This window comes from Centruroides vittatus, unplaced genomic scaffold (genome assembly GCF_030686945.1).
Source record: "Centruroides vittatus isolate TY-2023 unplaced genomic scaffold, ASM3068694v2 contig_2787, whole genome shotgun sequence".
In the NCBI taxonomy this organism is placed as follows: domain Eukaryota; kingdom Metazoa; phylum Arthropoda; class Arachnida; order Scorpiones; family Buthidae; genus Centruroides; species Centruroides vittatus.
Window position 1 is genome coordinate 373,844 of NW_027121767.1, and position 23,771 is coordinate 397,614.

General features: G+C 32.8%; 2 protein-coding genes across 2 annotated transcripts; one reads left to right on the forward strand and one right to left on the reverse strand.

Annotated features, from left to right (window-relative positions):
• Positions 1-4,945: 4,945 nt before the first annotated feature.
• Positions 4,946-5,689, reverse strand: LOC136972070 (uncharacterized). Its single transcript, XM_067266614.1, has one exon. It carries the CDS (start codon positions 5,687-5,689, stop codon positions 4,946-4,948), a length of 744 nt encoding a protein of 247 aa, XP_067122715.1.
• A 64-nt stretch (positions 5,690-5,753) lies between these two features.
• LOC136972071 (uncharacterized) lies at positions 5,754-6,536 on the forward strand. Its single transcript, XM_067266615.1, has one exon. It carries the CDS (start codon positions 5,754-5,756, stop codon positions 6,534-6,536), a length of 783 nt encoding a protein of 260 aa, XP_067122716.1.
• Positions 6,537-23,771: the final 17,235 nt, after the last annotated feature.

A 23,771-nucleotide genomic window follows, 5' to 3' on the forward strand; every position in this document is an offset into this window, starting at 1 on the left:
TGGCAGAATCAGCAACCCTAAACCGATTCCTTTCCCTCATTCCTTCTCACTTTTAGTTACTTGAGTAAATGAACTTCTGCAGTTCTGTTATTTAAATAATTTAATTATTACTCTACAAAGTATTACTGAATATATATGTGTGACCGGAGGGTCGCACCTCTTTGATGTCGCGTCAGACTGACACCACCCTACCTTGCTGGACACGGAAGTCGCGACGGCTAATTATTTTGTTGTTGACAGTAGGTTACGCGTGTGTAAGCGATCGGATTCCGGATGGAGACTGTGAGACAGCGCGACGGAAGTAATGCACTTAGACACTAAACGTAACAACTAAATAACCGTTTAATTTCAAAGAGAAGGAGTACATGATACGTATACGTGATATATCGGATTAGCCGACCCATCTAACGGGAGTGGTCGAGAGAGAGAGAGAGCTTACGATGGATCGGGAGTCGATAAATACCTGAAGTTAATGGTGTCCACAAAGTGCTGCTCCTTGATTAGGGTTTCGTTGTGACTAGGGTGACAGGCACTTAAGGTTGTCTCGTTCAGGATCGTTCGGGAAAGTTCTGAATCACCGATAGTTCGTCTTTAAAGGCGCAATTGTAGGCGATGTCCGCGGGCAAGTAGGTGAGATATTCGGTCGAGTATGATAGGGCACTGACACGACTAAAAGTTGGAGAAATTTGCGATGACTTTACTCCTGGAGGAACTGGCTACGACTGCTTTATTCGGTCGTTTATTCTGACATTAAAATCGGAAACGCGCGACCGGGAGGTCAAAGGATCACGGGAAAGCGTCGCTTTCGCCGTCGAGAACATGTAAAGGAAGAAGTTCTCAGGTAGTAAAGGATAGTCAACAACGTTAGTTGTCAAAACAGATATGATGAAACCGAAGACCGATTTTTGTTAAAGTTTGGGTTCTCACATCTTTTAGGCTTTAAGATGGAAAAATAAGTGGAAAAAATAATTAGAACGCCCTGGGGTCATTTTGTTTTCTTGGCTCTGTTAACAGAGATAAAGTATGACCGTCGGTCAAAAAATTACCCCCAAGATTTTTTTATTTTTGGACATGAGGACCTTGAATTGTCGAGAAATTAAAAAATTCTGGGCTTTTTCTGTGTATGTGGGAAGAGCACGATTTTGTTCACCGTCTTCGAAGCTTAATAACTGCTGTGCTTTTTGTCGAAATCGTCTGAAATTTTGCAGGGAAGTTTGTGTATTGAGGGATTAATGCTATTAAATTTCGGTGATTAAAGGTCGAGGGGTCTTGTGTCGCATCTCGAGTAGGGTCGGACTTAATGACGATTTTAATTATTATTAGCATTTACATTTTTTTTTATTTTTTTTATTTTTATGAAACTCATTCCTACCTTCAAAATCAAGCTTTTGCCATTTTATAACAATTAAAAATACGATATTTTATTATTTAAAATGTTTATAATAGATGGCGCGCGCGCACACACACAGTTCTAAATGTTGTAGGGACAGTTAAGGAAATCGTTGCTGGATTTTTTTTAAGAGAACCGAAATAAACATTGCATTATGGCATTTTTTTGCAAATCCAGAACACGTCGAAACTTTATAAGCAGTCAAGACACAAAGTCTCTTGTGGCTGTTTGTGTAAAGCCACAAAGCTGGGTTGATTTATGCTTATTGAGTGTTTTCAATCTTTGAATCTAACGAATATAATGTTGTATTATTTACAATGCATAGTAAATAAAATAATCTGGCATAAACGTTTGATGAAGTTTATACACTTCTAATATAATACTACACCAGTTTTACGTATATTTCTGTATATTTTCGTGTGTTTAGCACCCAAAAGCGTGCCTGAAATTTAGCAAAGCAAAAATAAAATTTAGAAAAAAAAAAACCCACGACTCCCCTTTCTATCCCTATCCCGGCGACCCTTAACCATCAAAATTTAATAGCATCAATCGTAAACCTTCCTGCAAATTTTCTGAATTTTTTGAGTGATGAAGCTTCTAAATGTGTGAACAAAATCGTGCTCCCCACACAAACACGCTAAAATCCATACATAGAGAAAATCCGAGTATTTTTTACATTTCTCGACCTTTCAAGCTCTCCTGAGTCAAACAGAATAATTTTAATTAAATAATTAAAATTATTTTTACTGTTTCGAGGACGGTGTTAATTTAACTTTGTTATCACCTATCAGGGCCGGATTTAGATTTGTTTTGATCTCAAGCTCTAACATAAAAAAGGCCCTTCACATTAACCAAAAGATAGTATGTGGCATAAACTAGCGTGAGCTCTAAGCTGTAGCTTGTTTAATTTAGATATAAATTCGGTCTTGTCATTTACAAAACTCCTGTTTATTGGAAAGAATTGCTGCTAACTTATGAGATTTTTAGTACAGTACATGATACGATTTACATTTTATTAGCAATATGTTAAGATTTCTGTGTTGCATGATTTATTTTATACATAAATACTTTAATCCTTTTTTTTTTTTATAAGATTTATAGGTCAATCTCGCAAGTTTTTCTTCTTATTAAGTCGGAATGTTGTTTTTTAATTAAATTCCTATTAGTTCACACTCTCCATATATATATATATATATCTTGTTCAAATTTTCAATCGTTAATAAAATACTTTTTATTCATCTACTCAAGTTCAAATACATTTTTTTAAACTTGTAGTGGATGACACTTGATGTTAATACAGTTTTTTCCAGTAATAATTCATTAATTAAATTTAATTATTGGTAAATATTACCTGTGGTATCGAAGATGGCAACGGGGAATTTTTTTCCTAGATACTAGACAGCGACGGGGGAAATTTTTTTCCCCCTACGTTCGAGATGACCGCGTTTCCGGTAATCTCGAATCAGATTATTGAGTGATAATCTGGAAGCAGATTAACAATGGATAATCTCGAAGTAGAATACCGAGTGATCTAAACGTTAGGGGGCGTACCCGTACTATCTGTCGCATTATGCAAATTAATAAATTTCCCCGTCGCCATCTACAATACCACGGGTAACATTAACCTAATTATTAATACTTTAAATAGAGTTTTAGCAGTTTGTAATGAAAATTGAAATCAAGAGGCAGTAGCTCAATCGGTAAAATGCAAGGATTTCAGTATTTTTCACGTGAAGGTGAAGAATACGAGTTCAATTCTTGCGAAAATCAATAAATTTTTGAAAATTTTTGCTTTAAGTAGACGTTTTATCCAAATGATTTTCGAGAGTGAGTTAGCAGTTGTGGCTTAGTGGTTAGAATGAAGAATTTTTCTCAAAAAATAAAATTGAAGAAATTTTATGCTTTGGGTTCAATTCCGATTTCTCTTTCTATTTTGCCACTTAATATTGTGGTTCTATCATATGTATATACACATTTATATTAATTGTGATAAAATTCAAAAATCCATACTCAATAAATAGGTTTCCTGTTAACTGGCAATTCGAAATTATCAGAAAATATTTCTAGTTTTCTGCCAATTGATCGTCTGTTGAGAAGGGAAGTGAGAGTTAGAGATACGCATTGAATGGTTTAAGAGTATGCGAAAAATAATAGTAGTAAATAGTAGCTAATGTATTGTATTCTGGTACTACTTTGTCCACGCTACGTCATTGGGTGCTTAGTCTTAAATAAAATGTAATTATAATTTTATCACATTTATCTATGTTTTTTGTTATTTTTTCGTCCGATGGTTATTTTTAAGTTTAAATATTTACAGACAAATTCGCCCAAGTAGGGATCACTATCCATTAGTTTGTGTTCCAGACGATACATTTTCGGCGACCGACCTTTCTTTTTAGGCTACGAGCCGTCGAAAAAAGCTAAAAAGTCCTTTTTAAAACACAGAAAAAGTTTCCAATTAAAAATAAAATATTTTCTAAAATCGGAACTGGTGATGTACGACTGTCCTTGTTGGTCCATCTTGCCTATTCGGGGTGTTTTCACAAATGCACAAATGCAGATTAAAAAGGGGGACCTTTTTAATCTGCATTTTCCAGCGCTCTCCTCTCTGTGGATAAAAGGACGAAACACCCCGAAAGAAAGGTCGGTCGCCGAAAATGTATCGTCTGGAACACAAAGTAATGGATAGTGATCCCTACTTGGGCGAATTTGTCTGTAAATATTTAAACTTAAAAAATGTTTTTTACATTTAAATTGTACACTAATAACACGAAGCACTCAGCAAATCATAGATATACATACACTTAACACCTTATTCTTGCCGAGAAATATAAATTTATTTAATTCAAACAAACGTTTTCAGCCTGATTTACAGGCCATCATCAGGTTTAGAATACATTCGAATTAAATTCTATCCTTGGAACACAAAATTCAAATTCAAATAAAATACATTTAAACAGAATATAAATAGCCAACATAAATACAAATAAAACTAAAACATAAAATACACATAAACATGCAACAAATGAATATATAAGTATTAATAAATGCAATACTAAGACATTCAATAAAACTGTTACAACGATTGGTTAGAGCCCTTATTAAACTTCTTAACCATGAACTTCCATGCAGAGGGAAGACTTTCTGCGTCCCTCGCATTTAGACAGCCTTCTTGCAATCTACTCCTATAAATCTGCAACTTCTCTGCCGTCAATGCCAAAGATGGAGAAGATAAAGGATTTATGATGGTCGCCTCATTCCATTTAACTATAGCTCCTGGCGCTTGTGCCATTTGGGACAAAATTGTTGCATTAGACCCCTTTCTGATATTATAACTATGCTCCTTGATTCTAAGCCCTAAACTTCTAGTGGTTACTCCAATATAGTCTTTTTTAACGTCCAATTGCATGTTCTCATACGGAATTTTATAAACTCCTGCTTTCTCTTCCGATTTTATATCATCTTTATCATTTCTGAGGATTTTGTATAAATTAGGCGCCCTTTTTAAAAGCATTCTCGAACCTTTTCTGTGTGCAATCTCCTTCATGACCGCATTCATACTTTCGCTATACTAAATTTTACGCTTCTATTGGGAGCATTTTTAAAAAACTTTTTCTTGATGTTGGCTTCGTATTTCTTAACTATTCCCAGAATTGCACTTTTTTGGTAACCTAGGGCCTTGGCTACGTTTATTATTCTATTTATTTCTTTCCTCCTGTCTTGTACCCTTTCACAATACAAAAATGCCCTTCTTATTAAAGCTCTGAAAGCCGCAATTTTATATTTATACGGATCCTTAGATTGGGAGGGAATATACAAAGGGCTATGGGATGGTTTAATAAAAACGTTGGTGGACAGGTGGCCTTTTTTGAATGTAATATCAATGTCGAGAAAATGCAGATTCAATGAACTCTTCTGTTCTAATCTTAAAGTAAGGCCATCGTTGTTATCGTTGATCTTATCCAAAAAATCCTTGATCCTGCTGTTATTTCTCCATAATATAAATAAGTCATCAACGTATCTGCTAAAATACATGATATCCTCCTTGAAAGCATGAAAAACTCTTCTTTCCAGCCTTCTAACCACCAATTCACATAGGATCCCTGAAAGCGGGCTTCCCATAGGGACCCCTCTTCGCTGTCTGTAGACCTGCCCATTGAAAGTGAAGCAAGATTCACGGCAGACCAAACTAGCCAAATTCTTTACTTCTTCAGTATAATTAAGCAATTCTGAGTTATTACAGTATAAGAAGTCCAATAGCGCCTCCTCGCACGATTCTATCTTAACCGACGGATACATGCTCTCATAGTCGAAAACAGTTGCAACTTATCTTCCATTAAGGATCTGCAGAATCATAGCGTTAATGGAAGATGAAGTTGCAACTGTTTTCGACTATGAGAGCATGTATCCGTCGGTTAAGATAGAATCGTGCGAGGAGGCGCTATTGGACTTCTTATACTGTAATAACTCAGAATTGCTTAATTATACTGAAGAAGTAAAGAATTTGGCTAGTTTGGTCTGCCGTGAATCTTGCTTCACTTTCAATGGGCAGGTCTACAGACAGCGAAGAGGGGTCCCTATGGGAAGCCCGCTTTCAGGGATCCTATGTGAATTGGTGGTTAGAAGGCTGGAAAGAAGAGTTTTTCATGCTTTCAATGAGGATATCATGTATTTTAGCAGATACGTTGATGACTTATTTATATTATGGAGAAATAACAGCAGGATCAAGGATTTTTTGGATAAGATCAACGATAACAACGATGGCCTTACTTTAAGATTAGAACAGAAGAGTTCATTGAATCTGCATTTTCTCGACATTGATATTACATTCAAAAAAGGCCACCTGTCCACCAACGTTTTTATTAAACCATCCCATAGCCCTTTGTATATTCCCTCCCAATCTAAGGATCCGTATAAATATAAAATTGCGGCTTTCAGAGCTTTAATAAGAAGGGCATTTTTGTATTGTGAAAGGGTACAAGACAGGAGGAAAGAAATAAATAGAATAATAAACGTAGCCAAGGCCCTAGGTTACCAAAAAAGTGCAATTCTGGGAATAGTTAAGAAATACGAAGCCAACATCAAGAAAAAGTTTTTTAAAAATGCTCCCAATAGAAGCGTAAAATTTAGTATAGCGAAAGTATGAATGCGGTCATGAAGGAGATTGCACACAGAAAAGGTTCGAGAATGCTTTTAAAAAGGACGCCTAATTGCTTCCGGTCCCTCTGCCTGTCGTTAAGGTCTGCTTTCCATCTGAAGTACTCTTTCTCTAAGTCGTCTAGGCCAACGATGCCTCTTTCAATTTCCTGTACCGAGGTTTCCCAATTCATAGCCTCCACTGGAACAAAATTTGGGCCTTTTTCTAGAAGCCTCTTGATCCTTTCTGGTACTTTTATTTGGTCCCATGTGTGGAAAGTACTAATGCTTTTCTTTGCGTTGTTAACCTTTTGCTTGCGCATAATCCATTGCAATTTCTTTACATATTTATTAGTATAATTCTTCTGGACGGCTTCAGCTAGATCGACTACCCTTATATTAACATCTACTAGTTTCCCTGGATCTTCGTTATATATGGTGTTTTCTAGGTTAACGAGATCATTCAATAATCCGAATTTTTTGTTCTTCGCAATCCGAATAGACTTCTTGAGGCAAGCCAAACAAAAACCGAATTTCAGTGAACTGCATTCGGTAGGAACGCTGATTCGGTAGATTGACATAGGAAATACTCTATTCTTTAAACAAGTCTTTAAAAACTCTAATTTACATTTAGCCTTGATCAATCTTAAAGTTACCTTCCTGTATCGTTTGCAAAGTTCGACCGGTGCCGCCATAACAATAATAACACGAAGCACTCAGCAAATCATAGATATACATACACTTAACACCTTATTCTTGCCGAGAAATATAAATTTATTTAATTCAAACAAACGTTTTCAGCCTGATTTACAGGCCATCATCAGGTTTAGAATACATTCGAATTAAATTCTATCCTTGGAACACAAAATTCAAATTCAAATAAAATACATTTAAACAGAATATAAATAGCCAACATAAATACAAATAAAACTAAAACATAAAATACACATAAACATGCAACAAATGAATATATAAGTATTAATAAATGCAATACTAAGACATTCAATAAAACTGTTACAACGATTGGTTAGAGCCCTTATTAAACTTCTTAACCATGAACTTCCATGCGAGGTAAGACTTTCTGCATACTATTCATTTGTTGCATGTTTATGTGTATTTTATGTTTTAGTTTTATTTGTATTTATGTTGGCTATTTATATTCTGTTTAAATGTATTTTATTTGAATTTGAATTTTGTGTTCCAAGGATAGAATTTAATTCGAATGTATTCTAAACCTGATGATGGCCTGTAAATCAGGCTGAAAACGTTTGTTTGAATTAAATAAATTTATATTTCTCGGCAAGAATAAGGTGTTAAGTGTATGTATATTTAATTGTACACTGCTATATAATTGACTAGGCACTCCCGTTTGTCGATAATACGAAATACAACTAGCAAAAATGCGAAATGGAAAAATACTTAAGCAAATGGCTGCCACGGAGCATGCATACAAAAAAAAGTATGGGAACTGCTGCTCTGAATCAATGTAGTGAAGTCGGTTCGTTAATTTTTATGTAACCTACGCAATTTCTTCTAATAAACATGTTATTCAAGTGCAACGAACATAAAAATATCTTCCGATTGTGGGTCTCAAAAAGTGCTTGGCCCCTGGATTGAGGGGGAAAATTGTTACGGCCTTGCTTTTTACAATTTTGACCAATAATATGACTACGTAACTTATATTTAAAACAAAATTTCATAGATATTTTTGTAATTTTCTATAATGCACACGATTTTTCACGAATTCACTACTCACATTGACATTTTCTCGCAAATTTATTACTATCTTCCAATTACAATCTCTTTATGCTTTCTATCGGACAATATGTGTACCACGACGTGTGTTGCAGGACGACATTCGGTCCCACTACTATTTCGAATTCTTAGTCACAGTGTGACGTATTTCCTGAAAACTTTCGAACTCCGAACAGTCCGACGACGACAATTTTTTTTTTCGTTTTCGGTAACATTCTCGGAACAAAATTACGCTTTTATTGCATTTGACCGGCGCATTTCCTACAAGTTTTTAACAGAAAAGACGTAAAATTATCGTTACGCTATTCCTTACGACGTTACGAACTGTAAACATAATTGAAATGTCATGCACAGATAATCCCTGGTATCTGAATTATACGAAATTAAAAGCTTATTGAATATTTGTAGTAATGACTTAAATAATTTATCGTAGAAATTTCGAGGTAATAAGTGACGCGCTTGATGCGACGTAATACTCAACTAACAATACTTTACAATTGTTCTTTTTCATATTGTTTGTAACAATAAATGATTATTATTGTTGTTTCTTTTAGAAAGTTTTCAGATGAATTCTGTTTCGGTAAGTCTCACGGAAGTAAGTAATCCTTTGTTTTTGTTTATATAATTAATATTGAGTATAAATTCTAATAGAGCATCGACCCGAAACATATTTATGTCTTCAAGTTGAGATATTTATACAAATTATTGCTGAATTAAATTAACGAGATTGATTTATATACAGATTTTTGTTAGATTCGAGCTCATTTTCGTTCAAATCAAGATAATAACTCTCAAATTATTAAAATGAAGGTGCGGTAAATGTGCAATAGTTTAGACAAGAATCAGTTGAATAAATAATCTCAGTTCTCTTAATATATTTTATGTACATTAAAATTTTCTACGTAAAGTACTTTAATTCCGAGATTTCTAAGCTATATTTCGTGTTTGATTAACAATAAAAGTATAAACAATAAAAAAGCGTCTTCTGTAGCAATGAATACGCAACATCTTAATTATATAATCGATACATAAAGCGAAATTCTGCCAAATATGCATAAAATAAACAATGTTTTGTTCAGTTAAATCTAATTTCAGTATCGAAGTCGAATAAAACAGTTAAAAGAACACTATCGCCAGGGTCAGTGTCATCAGTGATTTATAATTTATACAGAAACAATTATGTAAGCTTACATCTTTCCTCTTATAAAACTTTTTTCAAATTTTTACAAAAATATTACTTTCAGGTTAACGACTTTCAAATTAAAATTTAACTTGGACATTTTCTTCCCGACGCCAGACAGTAGAATCAGGATGAGTACCATGATTTTTAAACCTTCTTTTAATTTAATATCGTAATATTTAATTTAAGGATTTTAATAAGTAATAATCGGGTTTTTTCTAATTTCAATTAGTATATAAGCGTGAATTTTAGTAATTTTAGGAATTTTAGTACATTTTAATTTCATATAACATTCACTCGATATACTTTTTAATAACGATATTAATACATAACATATATCGTTAATATTTGGCGTTAATTATTTAATAAAAAGTAACTAAAATAAATTTTTTTTTGTTGATCTAAGTAAGAATTGACTTAAAATTTTTTTTTCTTATATTACTTGTTTTAATGGAGATAACATTTTTCCAGTGTCATAATAAAGCAGATGAACATGAATTAACGGCTTGCGTGTGACTTTATCATTATCATCATCATCTCCCAAAAAAATTTCATTACTGTCTTCAAACAACAAATTATAGAAAATCAAGTTTTGCCTTTTTTTCTTCGTGCTATAGTTTATACAAGGTTACAGTAATAAAATTAAGCAGTCTACTATTGCGACCTAATTATAATTACGCAGGCAATATATTCATTTGGCTATTAATTTTAATAATATTACAACATTTGCAATTACAGTAGAGCATCGATTATCCGACCCCCGATTAACCGACTTATCGGTTAACCGACCGCGTTCTAGTCGGCAAATTCAAATGTCCGCTAGTGATGTGGAGCTACAATATTTGGTTATGTCTTGGCTACTTTAATATTATTTTTGTTAAATTTTTGCATGTTTTAGCTGGCAGCACTGGCTCGACCATGAAAGGGAAGCTAGTATTTAAACCAGGCCTAATACACTATACTAATAATTAGTGATGTAACGAATATTCGGTTACTACCCGGTATTCGGACTATTCGGCCTATTTTTCACTATTCGGCCGAATACCGAATATCTAAATCACTATTCGGCCGAATACCGAATACCTAAAAACAGGAGTAAGAAATAACAAAAACACAGTAAATTAATCATTTTGGTAACTTTTATTAATGCTGAAAATTAAACTGTAATTATTAAAGTTAATAAGAAATAGCATCTAACTCTAGTATTAAATTATTTCGTAATTAAATAATATTATAGCCTTTATCTAGCCCAATATCTTATGGCATTGATGGCATGTAGGTTAGAATGTATCGGGCATTAATATTATTGTTTAGTTAATTATGTTATATTCGTATTCGCGTATATTTTTATATTTTTTAAGATATTTTAAAATGATTTACGAAACGTTTTATTGAAACTTGTCGTATTTAATGAAAGAATTATTTATCTATTTCTAGAAGACGAGTAACTAATATATAATTTATTTTATATATAAAGCAAAGAATGAGCATTTTTCATTATATGCAAAAGATAACATTTGAAATCATGTTAATTTTAAAAATATTGACAAAAACAATAGCAACAAAATATCACAAAACTTCACAAATAGAAAACCCCAATAATATATTTGAACTGTTCCACAACTGGGCAGAAACTAGACCATATGTCCCCACTAAAGTATATCCTTAGGGCACTATTCAGTCTACAAATACGTAGTAAAAACAAAATTTTAGAGTTAAAAAGATCGATTGCAAATAAAATAACTTATAAGTTATAACTTACATCTAAATACCAACAACTGCCGAATCGTATCGGGCTATTTACGACTATTACATAAATTATAAACCAATTTGGCACTAGAGGTAGACGTTAGGCTCCATCTCATATTAACTTTAATAATTATAATTTAATTAATTAATTTAAATAATTTAGACCTACTGGAAGAAAAAATCGTAGTGACAGCGGGCCAATAGAGAGCAGAGTGCGCGATCCTTGCCATAATGCGGTTTGCGCGCCAATTTTCGTACGTGCATTAATCAAGCCGAATAGTTTGGCCGAATATTCGGCCATTCAGCCACACTCCTGGCCGAATATTCGGTATTCGGTTGAGGCCAAATATACTATTCGTTACATCACTACTAATAATGTATTTTTTCATACTTTTCGGTTATCCGACTTTTCAGTTATCCGACCAACCCCAGTCCCTAATTGAGTCGGATAATCGATGCTCTACTGTAATTAAGTATGCAAAATATATGTCGACGTCTCTTTACTTATAACTCACTTTTTAAGCTTAGGTATAGAACAGTTCAACTGAAAGGTCAATAGGTAGCATCCTACCTATTGACCTTCATGCTTGTATTGTACTGTTTCAGTTAACAGCTTTAGTTTTTATTCTGGACCCTCACAATTCCTCTGTATTTCACGCTAACAGGCAATCCTGGACTTTGTGATGAAGTCCAGGATTGCCTGTTAGTGTGAAATACAGACTTTAATTTGTTCCCTTATGACAAAGCCTTATCCTAGATTGGATCGGAGAGCAAAAAGCTACGATATAGACCCACAGCCATTAGAAATGCTTATAAATGTAAAATGTAAGTTTTTAAATTAAAATGAAAAAATTTATTTTTAAAAAATAACATTAATACATTCATTACAACAGGTTACACCACAGTTTATTTTTAATTAATTATTGTGCATTTTTACTGATTTTATGTATAACCGCTTCATTTTCTATTCTCATAAATCGTTTTTTAATATCGTAAGCATAAATTTTTCCAAATAACACCGAGTTAAATTATTATAAAGTACATTCTTCATTTACGTTTCCGCCTCGTTCATCCGATCGCCATTATTCTTTGATTATTACAATTCTGTACGAATCGTAAATGTATTTTCTGTAAGGAATATGTCCGCAGCAACTGTACACAACCGTAAACAAGTGTTTACAGTTTGTTCCGAGCGAGCCCCACCAAGCGATTTCTCAACAATGCATCATGCAAAACGGGATTCTTGCTACAAAAATAATATAAAATTCCAAAAAAACTCTTGCTCTTGCTGTATTATTCTTATTATACTATTATCCAGTAATTTCTTTTTTTAACCATGCCCAAAGGGGAAAACACGGTATCTCTCTGGGCCAGTCCAACCCTGACATTATCTATAATTCTATTGTCCGGAACGAATGAAAAATTAAAAAAATGAAGAATTGCCTCAACTAATCGAGAATAAAAACCTAAATTCTATATCGTCTATAGCTATGAATTCCATGCAATTAAGAAAAAAATGTCCTTTACGGTCATCAGAAAGATTAAATGGAGATGAATGTCTTCTTACAATACTTGAGAGATTCGCACGAATATCTATAATCAGTTTTACGCTTCATTACTTTGCAATTTTGAAAAAGTAGCTTAAAATAATATAGGCTACTACAATATATTTTCGGATGTGTGTGATTTATAGAAGAAATGCTTTGTATTTATTGGAACAAGTACAGTAAATCTTCACATGATGATATTTTAAAGGTTTATAATATAGGAGCATCAATACTTTATTTTTGACATAACTCTTCCGACAAATCATTATTTATTCGTCACTATAATCATTATTCTTTCCGGACTAAGTTAAATTCAGACAGTTCGAACTCTTCCCATCTTTCCTTTTGAATCCATCTCTTGACAATAATAGTACAACGTCTTTGAGATTATATTTCCGTCATTTTTTACTGTGGTCGTACCATATTTATACCCTCAACAATTTATGATAAATTGGAACAATCTTATTTTATTGTTTGGTATCTTAACTTGTTCGGAGGGCCCACCTGTGGTTGAATGGATAAAACCATTAAACACAGTTCGTGGAGTTTCTCAGCGTTTTTAACACCTAAACAGGGCCAATTTTTTTATAGAAAGTCTTTCTGGGAAGCATCCCCCCTCTGTAGATTAGAATCGAATAGAGTTGCCACGTACAAACAATAACTATGATCATGTGTTCTATGGGATAATCTCATTGGGCTGCAATTTGAAAAAAATGACCGATAAATTCCCACTGCCGTCTGTTTGTCCGCCTGTCTTTTCTTACTTTCGATAACTGTATTAGATAAATCAAATTAAAGACAGAATATGGAAATCTTAGGAGCAGGAGGCCCCGATTAACAATATAAGAGCTTCCGATCCAAACTGAAAGTTATGCTTGCTACTTCAATTCAAAAGTTTTACCCTGAAAAGGCATTGGATAGATGACCGGCACGACTCTGTTGTTAAAGGAAAAGTATGATGTACAGGGGCAAGTCAGTTTTAATTTGAGGTGGAGAGCATATACTTTAGGTTAGGTAAATTAAATAAATTAAAAATATCATTAAAAATTGCAACCCGGCTTTATGACGTCACAATAAATAATTGCTCGTTTCAATTACTATTTCTTCTCACATTATTTACTTGTATTATTATTTAAATGAAATGAGGTTACTTATCTTTTTGAGGTCGCCAATATACTTTCCTTTATTAGACTTCCAATTTCCTCATATTTAAGAACTGGCCATTGCTCGGCCTCCTATGAGAGGGCCTTCATAAGAGAGGAAAATAATGATAAATAATACTCTTAGAATAATGGAAATTTTTAGGAATATCTAATTTAATATCTAATTTAAAAAGTCTATTTAATATACCCATAAAATTTATAATTTATGAATGTTTAAGCTTTATTAAGTAATGTCATTGGCCTGAGCTCAATTATAATTTAAATTACAGCATGTTTATACAGACACAATGAAGTGACAATTTTCAAACACTAGGCAAATTATTCATCTTTTTATTCACTTCATTGTGTCTGTATAAGCAAAGAAATAAAAAACACGATTTCATCAGAATAAAAATAAAATTAAATTACAGTAATTAATTTTTACAAAATGAATGAGGAAATAATTAGAAGAGATCGGGGCAACTTCGGCATGTTAAGAATAAGTTAAATTTTGTGTAATAAATACTGCTGTAAACTGAAATAAAAGCGTTGTTTATTGTCTACCAGAATGTAACCTTACCATAGAACTGGTTAAAATCAGTTTGGAAATAAAAATAATCATAATAATAATAACTTTATAAAGAGATAGCGATTCTCTCTTGCTCCATTACTATTGCCGAAGTTGCCCCCACAGTAATGGAGCAAGATAGGGAGGTATATAAATTTGTGTTATTAACAATACGTATGTTGGAATTCACTATTAAAACAAAGAAATACTCTTCCAAAGACCTATTTAATATTAAAACAACGAAATACAAGTTCAAAGGCATATTTAAATAAAGAAAATGTAAACAAAAATTAATTACGAAAAAAATTAAACAGATAGCCTAATAAATGAAAACATTCTAATGCAAGTTAAAAGCAATATAAAGTTAAATGAATTAGTGAACTCAAACGAACAGTAGAAATGATATATGCTTAACAGAAAACTGTTTATGCCCTACACATATCGCAAATAAATTGAACCAACTCATTTTCCACATCTGTACAGCAACATGAGTCCACAATTAACACTTGTAGCAGATAATCCACTTTTTCCGAGTAGTTCCATATTGTTCATTGCAATATATGCAATAAGTATTTTCATCGTCATTTTTCGGTTTTTTAGAACTTTTTTGCCCCTTTAGTGATCTTTCAATCCGATTTCTCCAAATCCATTGCCTTTCTGCAAGTTCCTGATTTTTTTAACTTTAGCCTTGGCTTCTAGTGTGGCTTTGTATGGGAATCTAGTTATTTCTTCTGCTAGTTGTTAGTTGCGGCCAAATCAAACCATAGCAAAACACGATCGGGAACAAGATCGGCAACACTGCCGAAGATGCCCCAATAGTCACGACTTAGAAACATTAAGTGGAACCCAGAGAATAGGGTACTAAGCCATGATCTGGTCACGTGAATAAGTTAATGTTTTATTCTTCTAACAGGAAAAATAACTTTCGTTATTATAGAATTATAACAAAACATGCCAATTCTATATAAATGGAAGAAAAATATTAGGCCTATATGAAATTGAATGAAACAGACAACTTATTTGATATTTCAAATACGCTTGTCGGAGAATAACACAGACACCATACTCAACAAGCCGTCATTAAAACTCAACTGTCTAACCTCTAAAGAGAGTCTCCTTTTATTTTGTTTCGAAGAAAATTTAATTGACGAACTTGCCCCGTATGCCGAAGTTGCCCCGGTCTCCCCTAATAAATTTAAGAAAAATAAATGTTTTTTCTTCGTTTATACGATCAGTTAATTAAAATAAAGAATACAGCATTTATATAATTTTTTCTTTAGTAAGAGTCGAAGTATTTATTAAGACAGTAAGTGTTTATTCAGTTCCATTATTACGTCTTTCTTTCGAATTTTTATCCATAAAATATCCTCGTTTTATGTGTTATTTGTGATAAATTTACATAAGGAAGTATTGTCGAAAGGTGTCTTCAAGGTCAATATTTCTAAAAGCAAATAATAAATACAATTGCATGTAAAATTTTAAATTTTGTATAAAAGAAAGATATTTAATTATAAACGTAAAATTGATATATAAATTAGTGAATAATTATAGTAGTGTTTACTCAAACAGTTAATATATAAATCAACGATAAATTACGCAAGTGCAAAGTACAGTAGACTCCACGCTTTACGACCTGTCCTGTTACAATTCTCGACTTTTATGACTGGAATTAAATTAAATTAATTTTTATTATGAATGTAATGTATATTTTGTAAACAGTACAACCAAATAAAAAGAGAGTTTTGTAAAACGGCGGTCGTAAAGCGGAGTATATTTATTATCGTTATATCAGGGGTTTTCCTTGAGCAGAAAAGTATCAGAACGTGCAAATAGGAGCCTTCTCCGCTTACCTCTTAATACATTTAAAATACAAAATGACACTAAACATAATAATATAGTACAGAGGATTTATATCATAAAATTATAGGTTTTCAATTTTTTTCAAATTGCAGCCCATTTATTCAAACAGCCCCCATTCACATATTCTTGCTGTACCCTATATTATTAATAGAAACTGAAAAATATAAAGACCGTTTTAAACAAGAAATACATTTGAATGAGTAATTTGTAACAAATATATTTGATACGAGACTTTAAATGGCCTTGTTGACCCCTTAATAGAGAGAGGTCTTAGTAGTACTTATAATTAGAAGTATCTTTCCAAGAATGAAACCTCAATTCATAACACTGAGATAAATGTGCAATATAAAAGTACGGGTGGTGTAATTTATTATTAAAAAACACAATAGAATTGAATTAATATTTTAAAAATTACAGAAACAAATTATTAGTTTAATAACTAAACAATAAATTACTTCCTTCGAACAATTTTCATGTAAAAAAGAAAAAAAAATTAATTCTTTAAAAATAAAAATAACATTATATCTTCATGTAATTACCTGAAAATCAGATCACACTAAAAAAGAACACTTTGAACTTACAAATAACTTCTTGCTAACCTGTAAAATGTGTAATAGAAAATCTGCTTCCGTTGGGGATGTTTTCGTTTGTATCCATTAAATTTCCGGTTCAAACGTTAACATTCACAATCTTAACAATTTTTATTAACATTTTAAAAACTTTACAGGTGACAAAAAAGCCTGTAATGAAAGGTCAAAGCCATCTTAAATGTTTTCTAATGTGTTTTTAATGTTAACTGTGCATACGCTAATCTGTCTTATTGTTTAAAAAATGTCTTTTTGCATATATAAAAAAATTAAAATTAATTGTTAAGAACTATAATTTATAACTTACGTGTTCTAAATCGAGTATATAAATTCATTTTTATCAACTGTGCTTTTATCAAGCTGTGTTTTTATCAACTGTGCTTGTTGATATTATAAATAAGGTCAATAACATCCTTTATCTTTCAAGTCGACGTCATCGTATTGTAACTTCCTGCATGTTATTGTTTGTAAGTAAAGTTGTTGACGAGAATGCCAACTTTGAATAAGAAATATTAGCGTGGAAAATTGTCTTGGCATGGGAAAACTTCGACAGAAATGTGTAGAATGTTGTTGAACTCAGCTGAAACCTAATTTAATTTATTTTCTTGGTGAATTCTTGTGAATAAACCTTGCTTGGCTCTTTTTTTTTATTTTTATTAATTTGTAAAATTAATCACTGAAAATGGGCGTACGCAAAATGTTTTCCATGGAGGGGCGATTGGAAACAAACAATTGCATCAATAAATTTTTATTTGATGTTTTGGGGGTTTTTTCTCTCACAAGTAGATTGTAAAATACAGTAATGCGTAAATACAAGAAGACAGACAAAGGTCGAGGGTGTATAGTTACATATACTAATAACTTGTGGAGTTTTTTACTCAATCCCAGGGGGCAAGTGTCTCGTTTGCTCCCCCTGCGGACATCCACGGCAAAATTAGATTCATAAAATCGATCATCTACACAGCATGTTCCTACAATTACAATTCTATCCACAGTGTACTACAAAAGTATTAACCTGGGCTTTTAGTTTTCTAATAATATACTAATATGCTTGAGTTATTTTAATTTGATTTATTCTTAAAAAGTTCAGTGTAATGAATTTATTTAATTTAAAAGTTAAATATAAATAAGCTGTCAACTTTCGGTAATTTTTTAATATTTTTAAACTGTTTTAATGTTCTCTATTTATGTAAATTATATAGGCCTATAAAAATGAATAAATTGTTACGAAGTTATATTAAATTAATTTATATAATATAATATACTTTGTTTAGCAATATCCAATAATATATCCATTAGAATTTGGAATTTTTCCTGTAATATTTAGATTGAGAAAATTTTCTTAATTCAAAAATAAGCCAATTATTATATTATAATATATTTTATTTAGGACTTATCATAAGAGTAATTATATCCTAAGTAAATTCTGTAATATTAAAGTTCTAAAGTGAGTAATATATCATGAACTGAATTTAGGACTAAACTACTATATATATAGAAGGCTATACAGCAAATAGCAAGGCATCCCACGATCGAGGGTGTAAGGTTAAAAATCCCAATCACTGTTACGATTATAATTTGTGGAAGTTATATTCGATCCCAGGCATCGTTTGATCCACCTCTGCGGACTCCCATACATATATTATCTTCTGCAACTAATATGTCACTGCATATGATAAGGTGATTCGATTGCTTATGTATGGTAAATTAAAAATAAGCAAAGTAATCTGAGTTCGCTGCCTATAGACAAATTCGCGAAAACGTCACTCTAAGTCAGCGAAAATATACACGACTTCCGACTCCCGAGTCGATACCCGAGTCGATATTTTTTTAAAATGACCTCTCGACTCTCAACTCTCATAAAAAGATTCGATTTCTTGACTCCCGACTCCGACTCCTCATCTCTGGAAAACACTACTTTGTAAAAAAGATTAAATTAAAAAAAAAAACAATATAAATTGAAGACTAACTACAAACCCGTTTAAAAAAAAATATATATATATATATTATATGCATGAGTAACAACCAAGTGTGTCTGGAAAATATGATATATATATAGCCTATATATATATCATATTTTCCAGACACACTTGGTTGTTACTCATGCATGCAATCGCTCGTAGTGTTGAAGTATACTTCAACAGTACGAGCTAAATCGAAAAAATAAAACTGTGCACGCGTCCCCCTTTCAATTGTCTAAGGTCTTTTTTTCATTTTTTTTTTTCATTATATGACTACAGGATCCCTCGGCCTGGTGGCTGCTGTAGAGGATTCGTGGATTTCAGAAAGCTCTTATTGACTGCAGAGTAGTTTATGTGTGTAAAAACATGTTACTGTACTACTTATTAATTATAATAAAAAGTATAAACAGTAATGATCTGAAACACATGTATCATATAAAACTTATGATAATTCATTCAATGGTTATTTGAGCATCTTGGGCCTTTCAATCTCGCGACAATTTCCTTCCATTTTTTCCTGTCTTGTGCCTCTTGTATCCACCCAGTGCTTGCAAGATCTTCGTAAACACTGCGTGGATACAAGAGAGACACTTTTTGTAGATTCCTCTCCAGTCCATCTTTCCATCGCACTGGAGGGCGTCCAACAGGTCGGTTATCCTGAGGCTTTCCGGGCAGTACTATGTGTACAGATGGCGAGAATACTACAAAGATTTGTTGAATGTGATAAAGAAAGCCAAGACACACAAAGGGAACATGAAATAGATGCTTTAAACATGCCAGTAGAAGAACATCGCTCGACGAAGAACTTAGTATATCCCGATTGAAGAATTACAAGGCGCCTGGAAGTGGTGATATACCTGACGAATTACTCAAACCAGGAGTAAATGTCTCTACAAGGAAATTCACAAGCTCTTACTATTTGGAATAATGAGGAGCTTCCAAGCGAATGGAAAGAATGTATCATTTGCCCTATCGACAAAAAAAGGAAGCAATGAGCAATGTAGTAACTACAGGGGAATATCGTTACTAGTTACAACATACGAAGTACTGTCGATGTTTCTCCTCAAACGGCTTACACCTTATAGAGAGAATGTCTTAGGAGACTATCAGTGTGAGTTTAGACAGAGTCGTTTAACCATTGGCCAGATAATTAATCTAAGATAGTTGCTGGAAAAAAGTATAAGTACAAGCAGGATGTTCACCAACGTTACATAGATTTCTCTAAAGCATATGACATCGCCAATCGCAAAAAAAAACTGTGGCAAATAATGGTTAAATTTGGAATACGCAAGAAATTAATAAAATGACAGGTGTATAGAAAAATCAATCAGTAGACTCAGGATTGGAAACAAATTGACAGAACCCTTCCAGATAACTACAAGACTTAGATTAAACAACATGGGGAGAGAGCGTCTTGCCTAACACTTGAAAAAGTTATGCGCAAATTGCAGTAAAGTGACAAAGGAATAAAATTGAACTGCCTCCATCAAACATTGGCGTATGAGAATGATAAATGCGACTAGAAAAGACCCAATCGAAAATGCATCATTATTACTCTCAAAAGCAGAGAGGATGGGCCCGAAAGTTAATGAATCAAAAACAAGGTATTTACTGCTATCAAGAAGACATCAGAGTGAGGACACTGACAACCTTCTAGTGGAGATGTACACATTCGAGAGTATCAACGACTTCACTTATATCCGAGATAAGTGAAGTCGTTGATACTCTCGAATGTGTACATCGTAGTGGACAATAACAACTCCATCACAACAGAAAAATGTTCCATAAGGCTAACGTATCATACTATAGCTTGCAAAAAGTACTACAATCTAAACAAGTTTTCAGAAAGTTAAAGATTCCAGAAGATTGTATAAAACCATTATCCGACTAGTGCTGCCTTATGGCCGTGAAACATGGCTCGTAGAGTCACCGAACACAAAAGTCCTCAGGAAGATGTTTGGACCCGTGAGGGATAGAAGTCTTGGGAACTCAATCTTTAATTTCTAATCAATGTATGAAGTATTATATGTTGAGGTATAGTTATATCCATTTCTCTAAACTAACGCTTAGAGAAATGGATAAGACAAATTTCTGAACAAATAAAACAAATTTCTGATCTGTGAAACTGTGTTACAGTATCCTTAAAGCCAGTCTAATAAGTCCTGCTAATAGAAAATACGTATAGTAGACGGAAATAATATTAGGATAAGATCTAATTTTTGTATCTGAGGTACATAATCAATGGAGTTGAGGATAATACTTTGTAAATGTTCAATGCGGGTACCTTGAAATCGTCACGACGGTTACGGGTTTGCAATCATTGCCTCAGGGCATAAATACACCCGTTCTCTGTGGATAGACTGATTTCGACAGGTTAGGGTGACATTCTACTGCTGTGAGGAAACGAGGATCGAATCCCTATGGGTCGAAAAACCCCGTTTTTCGAGAGGTGATCTGTGTGGATATGTCTGGCCTGTTCCTCACCACCCGGCCAACCTATTGTAGGCCTAGTTGAAACCATAAATGGGCTTGCTAGAAAGGTCCTCTTAAGCAAGTAAGAAGAAGGGGGGGGAAAACTTATGTTTTAAGAAGGCTGCGTGTGACCTTTTATGGCTTTAGTGCAACCTGAAGTTACCTGATACATTGAACTTGGGACACTTTCTATTGTTTACATTCAGAAGTTTTGTATTATAAAAATATCGTTTTTTTGTTGGGTTTTCAATAAAAACAAAATCCATCTAAATATAATTTACATATAATGTTTGGTGCATGTGTACTGAAACTAGGCCTACATACTTAATTTAGCCAGCTAAACAACATGCAGCCTTATGTATGGCCTTCTAATTACAAAGGGTTCCCCCACCTGTGCCTTAGGGCTGTGTAATTTTATCGAATGATGTAAGTTGAGGTCATTGAGATAAATTTCTTTTTATAATTTAATCTTATTTTAAAGAATTTTTATCGTCAATTTAATGAAGTATCCAAGATAATTAATAGTAAAAAGCAACAAATTTAGGCTATATCGAACTGCATAACCCTCTTTAGAGAGGGGAAACTCAATAATATAAAAATTTATGAAATCAAAATTAGCGACATAATTTATAATTAAAAAACTTAATTTGAAATTAATTTACTGCACATTAATTAACGTAAGTAACGTCTAATTTGCACAGTTGTTCGATATAAATTAATATAATTAAATTTTACCCGTTTAAAACCCGTTAATAGGCGAAGTTCTGTAAACTTAACCCACAGAAACTTCCAAAGACGAATTCGTGACTTTCCCAAAAAAAGGCCTCTACTTGAAGGAACCAATTGAAAACTTTCAGAACAATTTATCCTTAAACCCGGCTTTCAGAGGCTGTTTTTGATATAAAATTTTATAATTTTAATAATAAACACATTTTTGACACTTCTATTGCAGATTAGTTCAGATTTAAGAAAGCGATGACATACTTCCTTAAGAAGTTATGTCAACAACAGTGAACTTGAGTTCCGGTATACGTGTGACCTACAATCTATGCAAGTGCCTTTGCAGGAATCAAAATATAGGACATCATTCGACCTATCAAATTATACAAATTCATAGATTAAAACACTCAAAAATCGAGTTATTTTACGTGTATACAGTACAGTAGATGCTACAAAAACCTAATATTAATCCCAATTAAAATACGCTTAATTCTCATTAAATAACGCTTTCATTTAAACTTGATTAAGATTATTAAGTAGTTAATTTAAATATTTACAAGCTTTAATTGTGAAGTTGTTAATACTTTTATAGCTTCTTCCGTGTTGCTGGAAGTTCAGTTTTGGTGTGAGCGATGCTCAACTTAAACAGTTGAAAGTACTTTTATCAGGTTTTTCACGTTTAATCTGTTTAAATTTAATATCATATATATATAAATAACATGCAAATCCAGGTATAATAATTCAACAGGGCGTGTGAAAACTTTGCATAATTCTGTATTATATACAAGTAAGAATAATGAATAATTATCAAATACAATAACAGTATTTTTGTACAGAATAATAGAGAAATAGAATTAGAAAATGAAAATAATTCAATGTTTATCTTTCTCTTCCTGCTCGTCATGCTTAAGTAGTGAGGCATGTTAAAATTCTACATGAATTTTTGCCTAATGATTTAACGATGTAGACAAAACCATCGAACACGTGTTAGTCGCGGGTTCACATTTGCCCAATGGGCTAGCCACGTTAGTTTTTCCGGGTTTTCTTCATGTTAGTCACGTAACCAGGGGCTAAATTCGCATGGAAAGTCCTCTCAGAAGTCATACCCTTTTAGGAAATCGCCCTTGTGTTGCATTACCTTTCAATACGTTGTTAGATATTTTTAATGAATAAAATTATAAATTAAATAATCCGTTATTTCAAAGATATAATTAAAAACAGACTTTTTCCTAATTCTTTCCGAAATAATTTGCATAATTAGCTGGTGCTCAGGTTATGTTACGCAACTGAAACTCAAAGTTTACTGTTTCTGCTTTAGACAGGTTTCCGGTTTATAGTAGTATTTTACATAGAAAATCATTCCGTTTGAGATTTATTTTACGTTTAGTCAAGTTTATGTTTTGTAGAGGGTCCATTTTAGACAGGTTTTTAAATTATTTTATTTAAAAATTCAGAATTAGTTGATTAATTAATTAACGCGAGGCACCAGCATATTGTAGGACAAACAGAATCACAATTACTCCCTATTAAGGGCGAAACTGGTTCGCAGTGGAGTTTAATAGCATAAACTTCTAAAGTTTGATAATTTTGTTAATAAAACTATGAATTATTTATTAATTAAATCCGTGAGTGGAGCGAAGAAAGGCCTTCTCGATGCCAACAAAATGAAAAGAGCGTAACTCAACAACTTCATTATTAGAGGAA

What these genes read in the sequence shown, in the direction of transcription:
- LOC136972071 (XM_067266615.1), top strand. Translation starts at nt 5,754, where the DNA reads ATGGAAGATGAAGTTGCAACTGTTTTCGACTATGAGAGCATGTATCCG.
- LOC136972070 (XM_067266614.1), bottom strand. Translation starts at nt 5,689, where the DNA reads ATGTATCCGTCGGTTAAGATAGAATCGTGCGAGGAGGCGCTATTGGAC.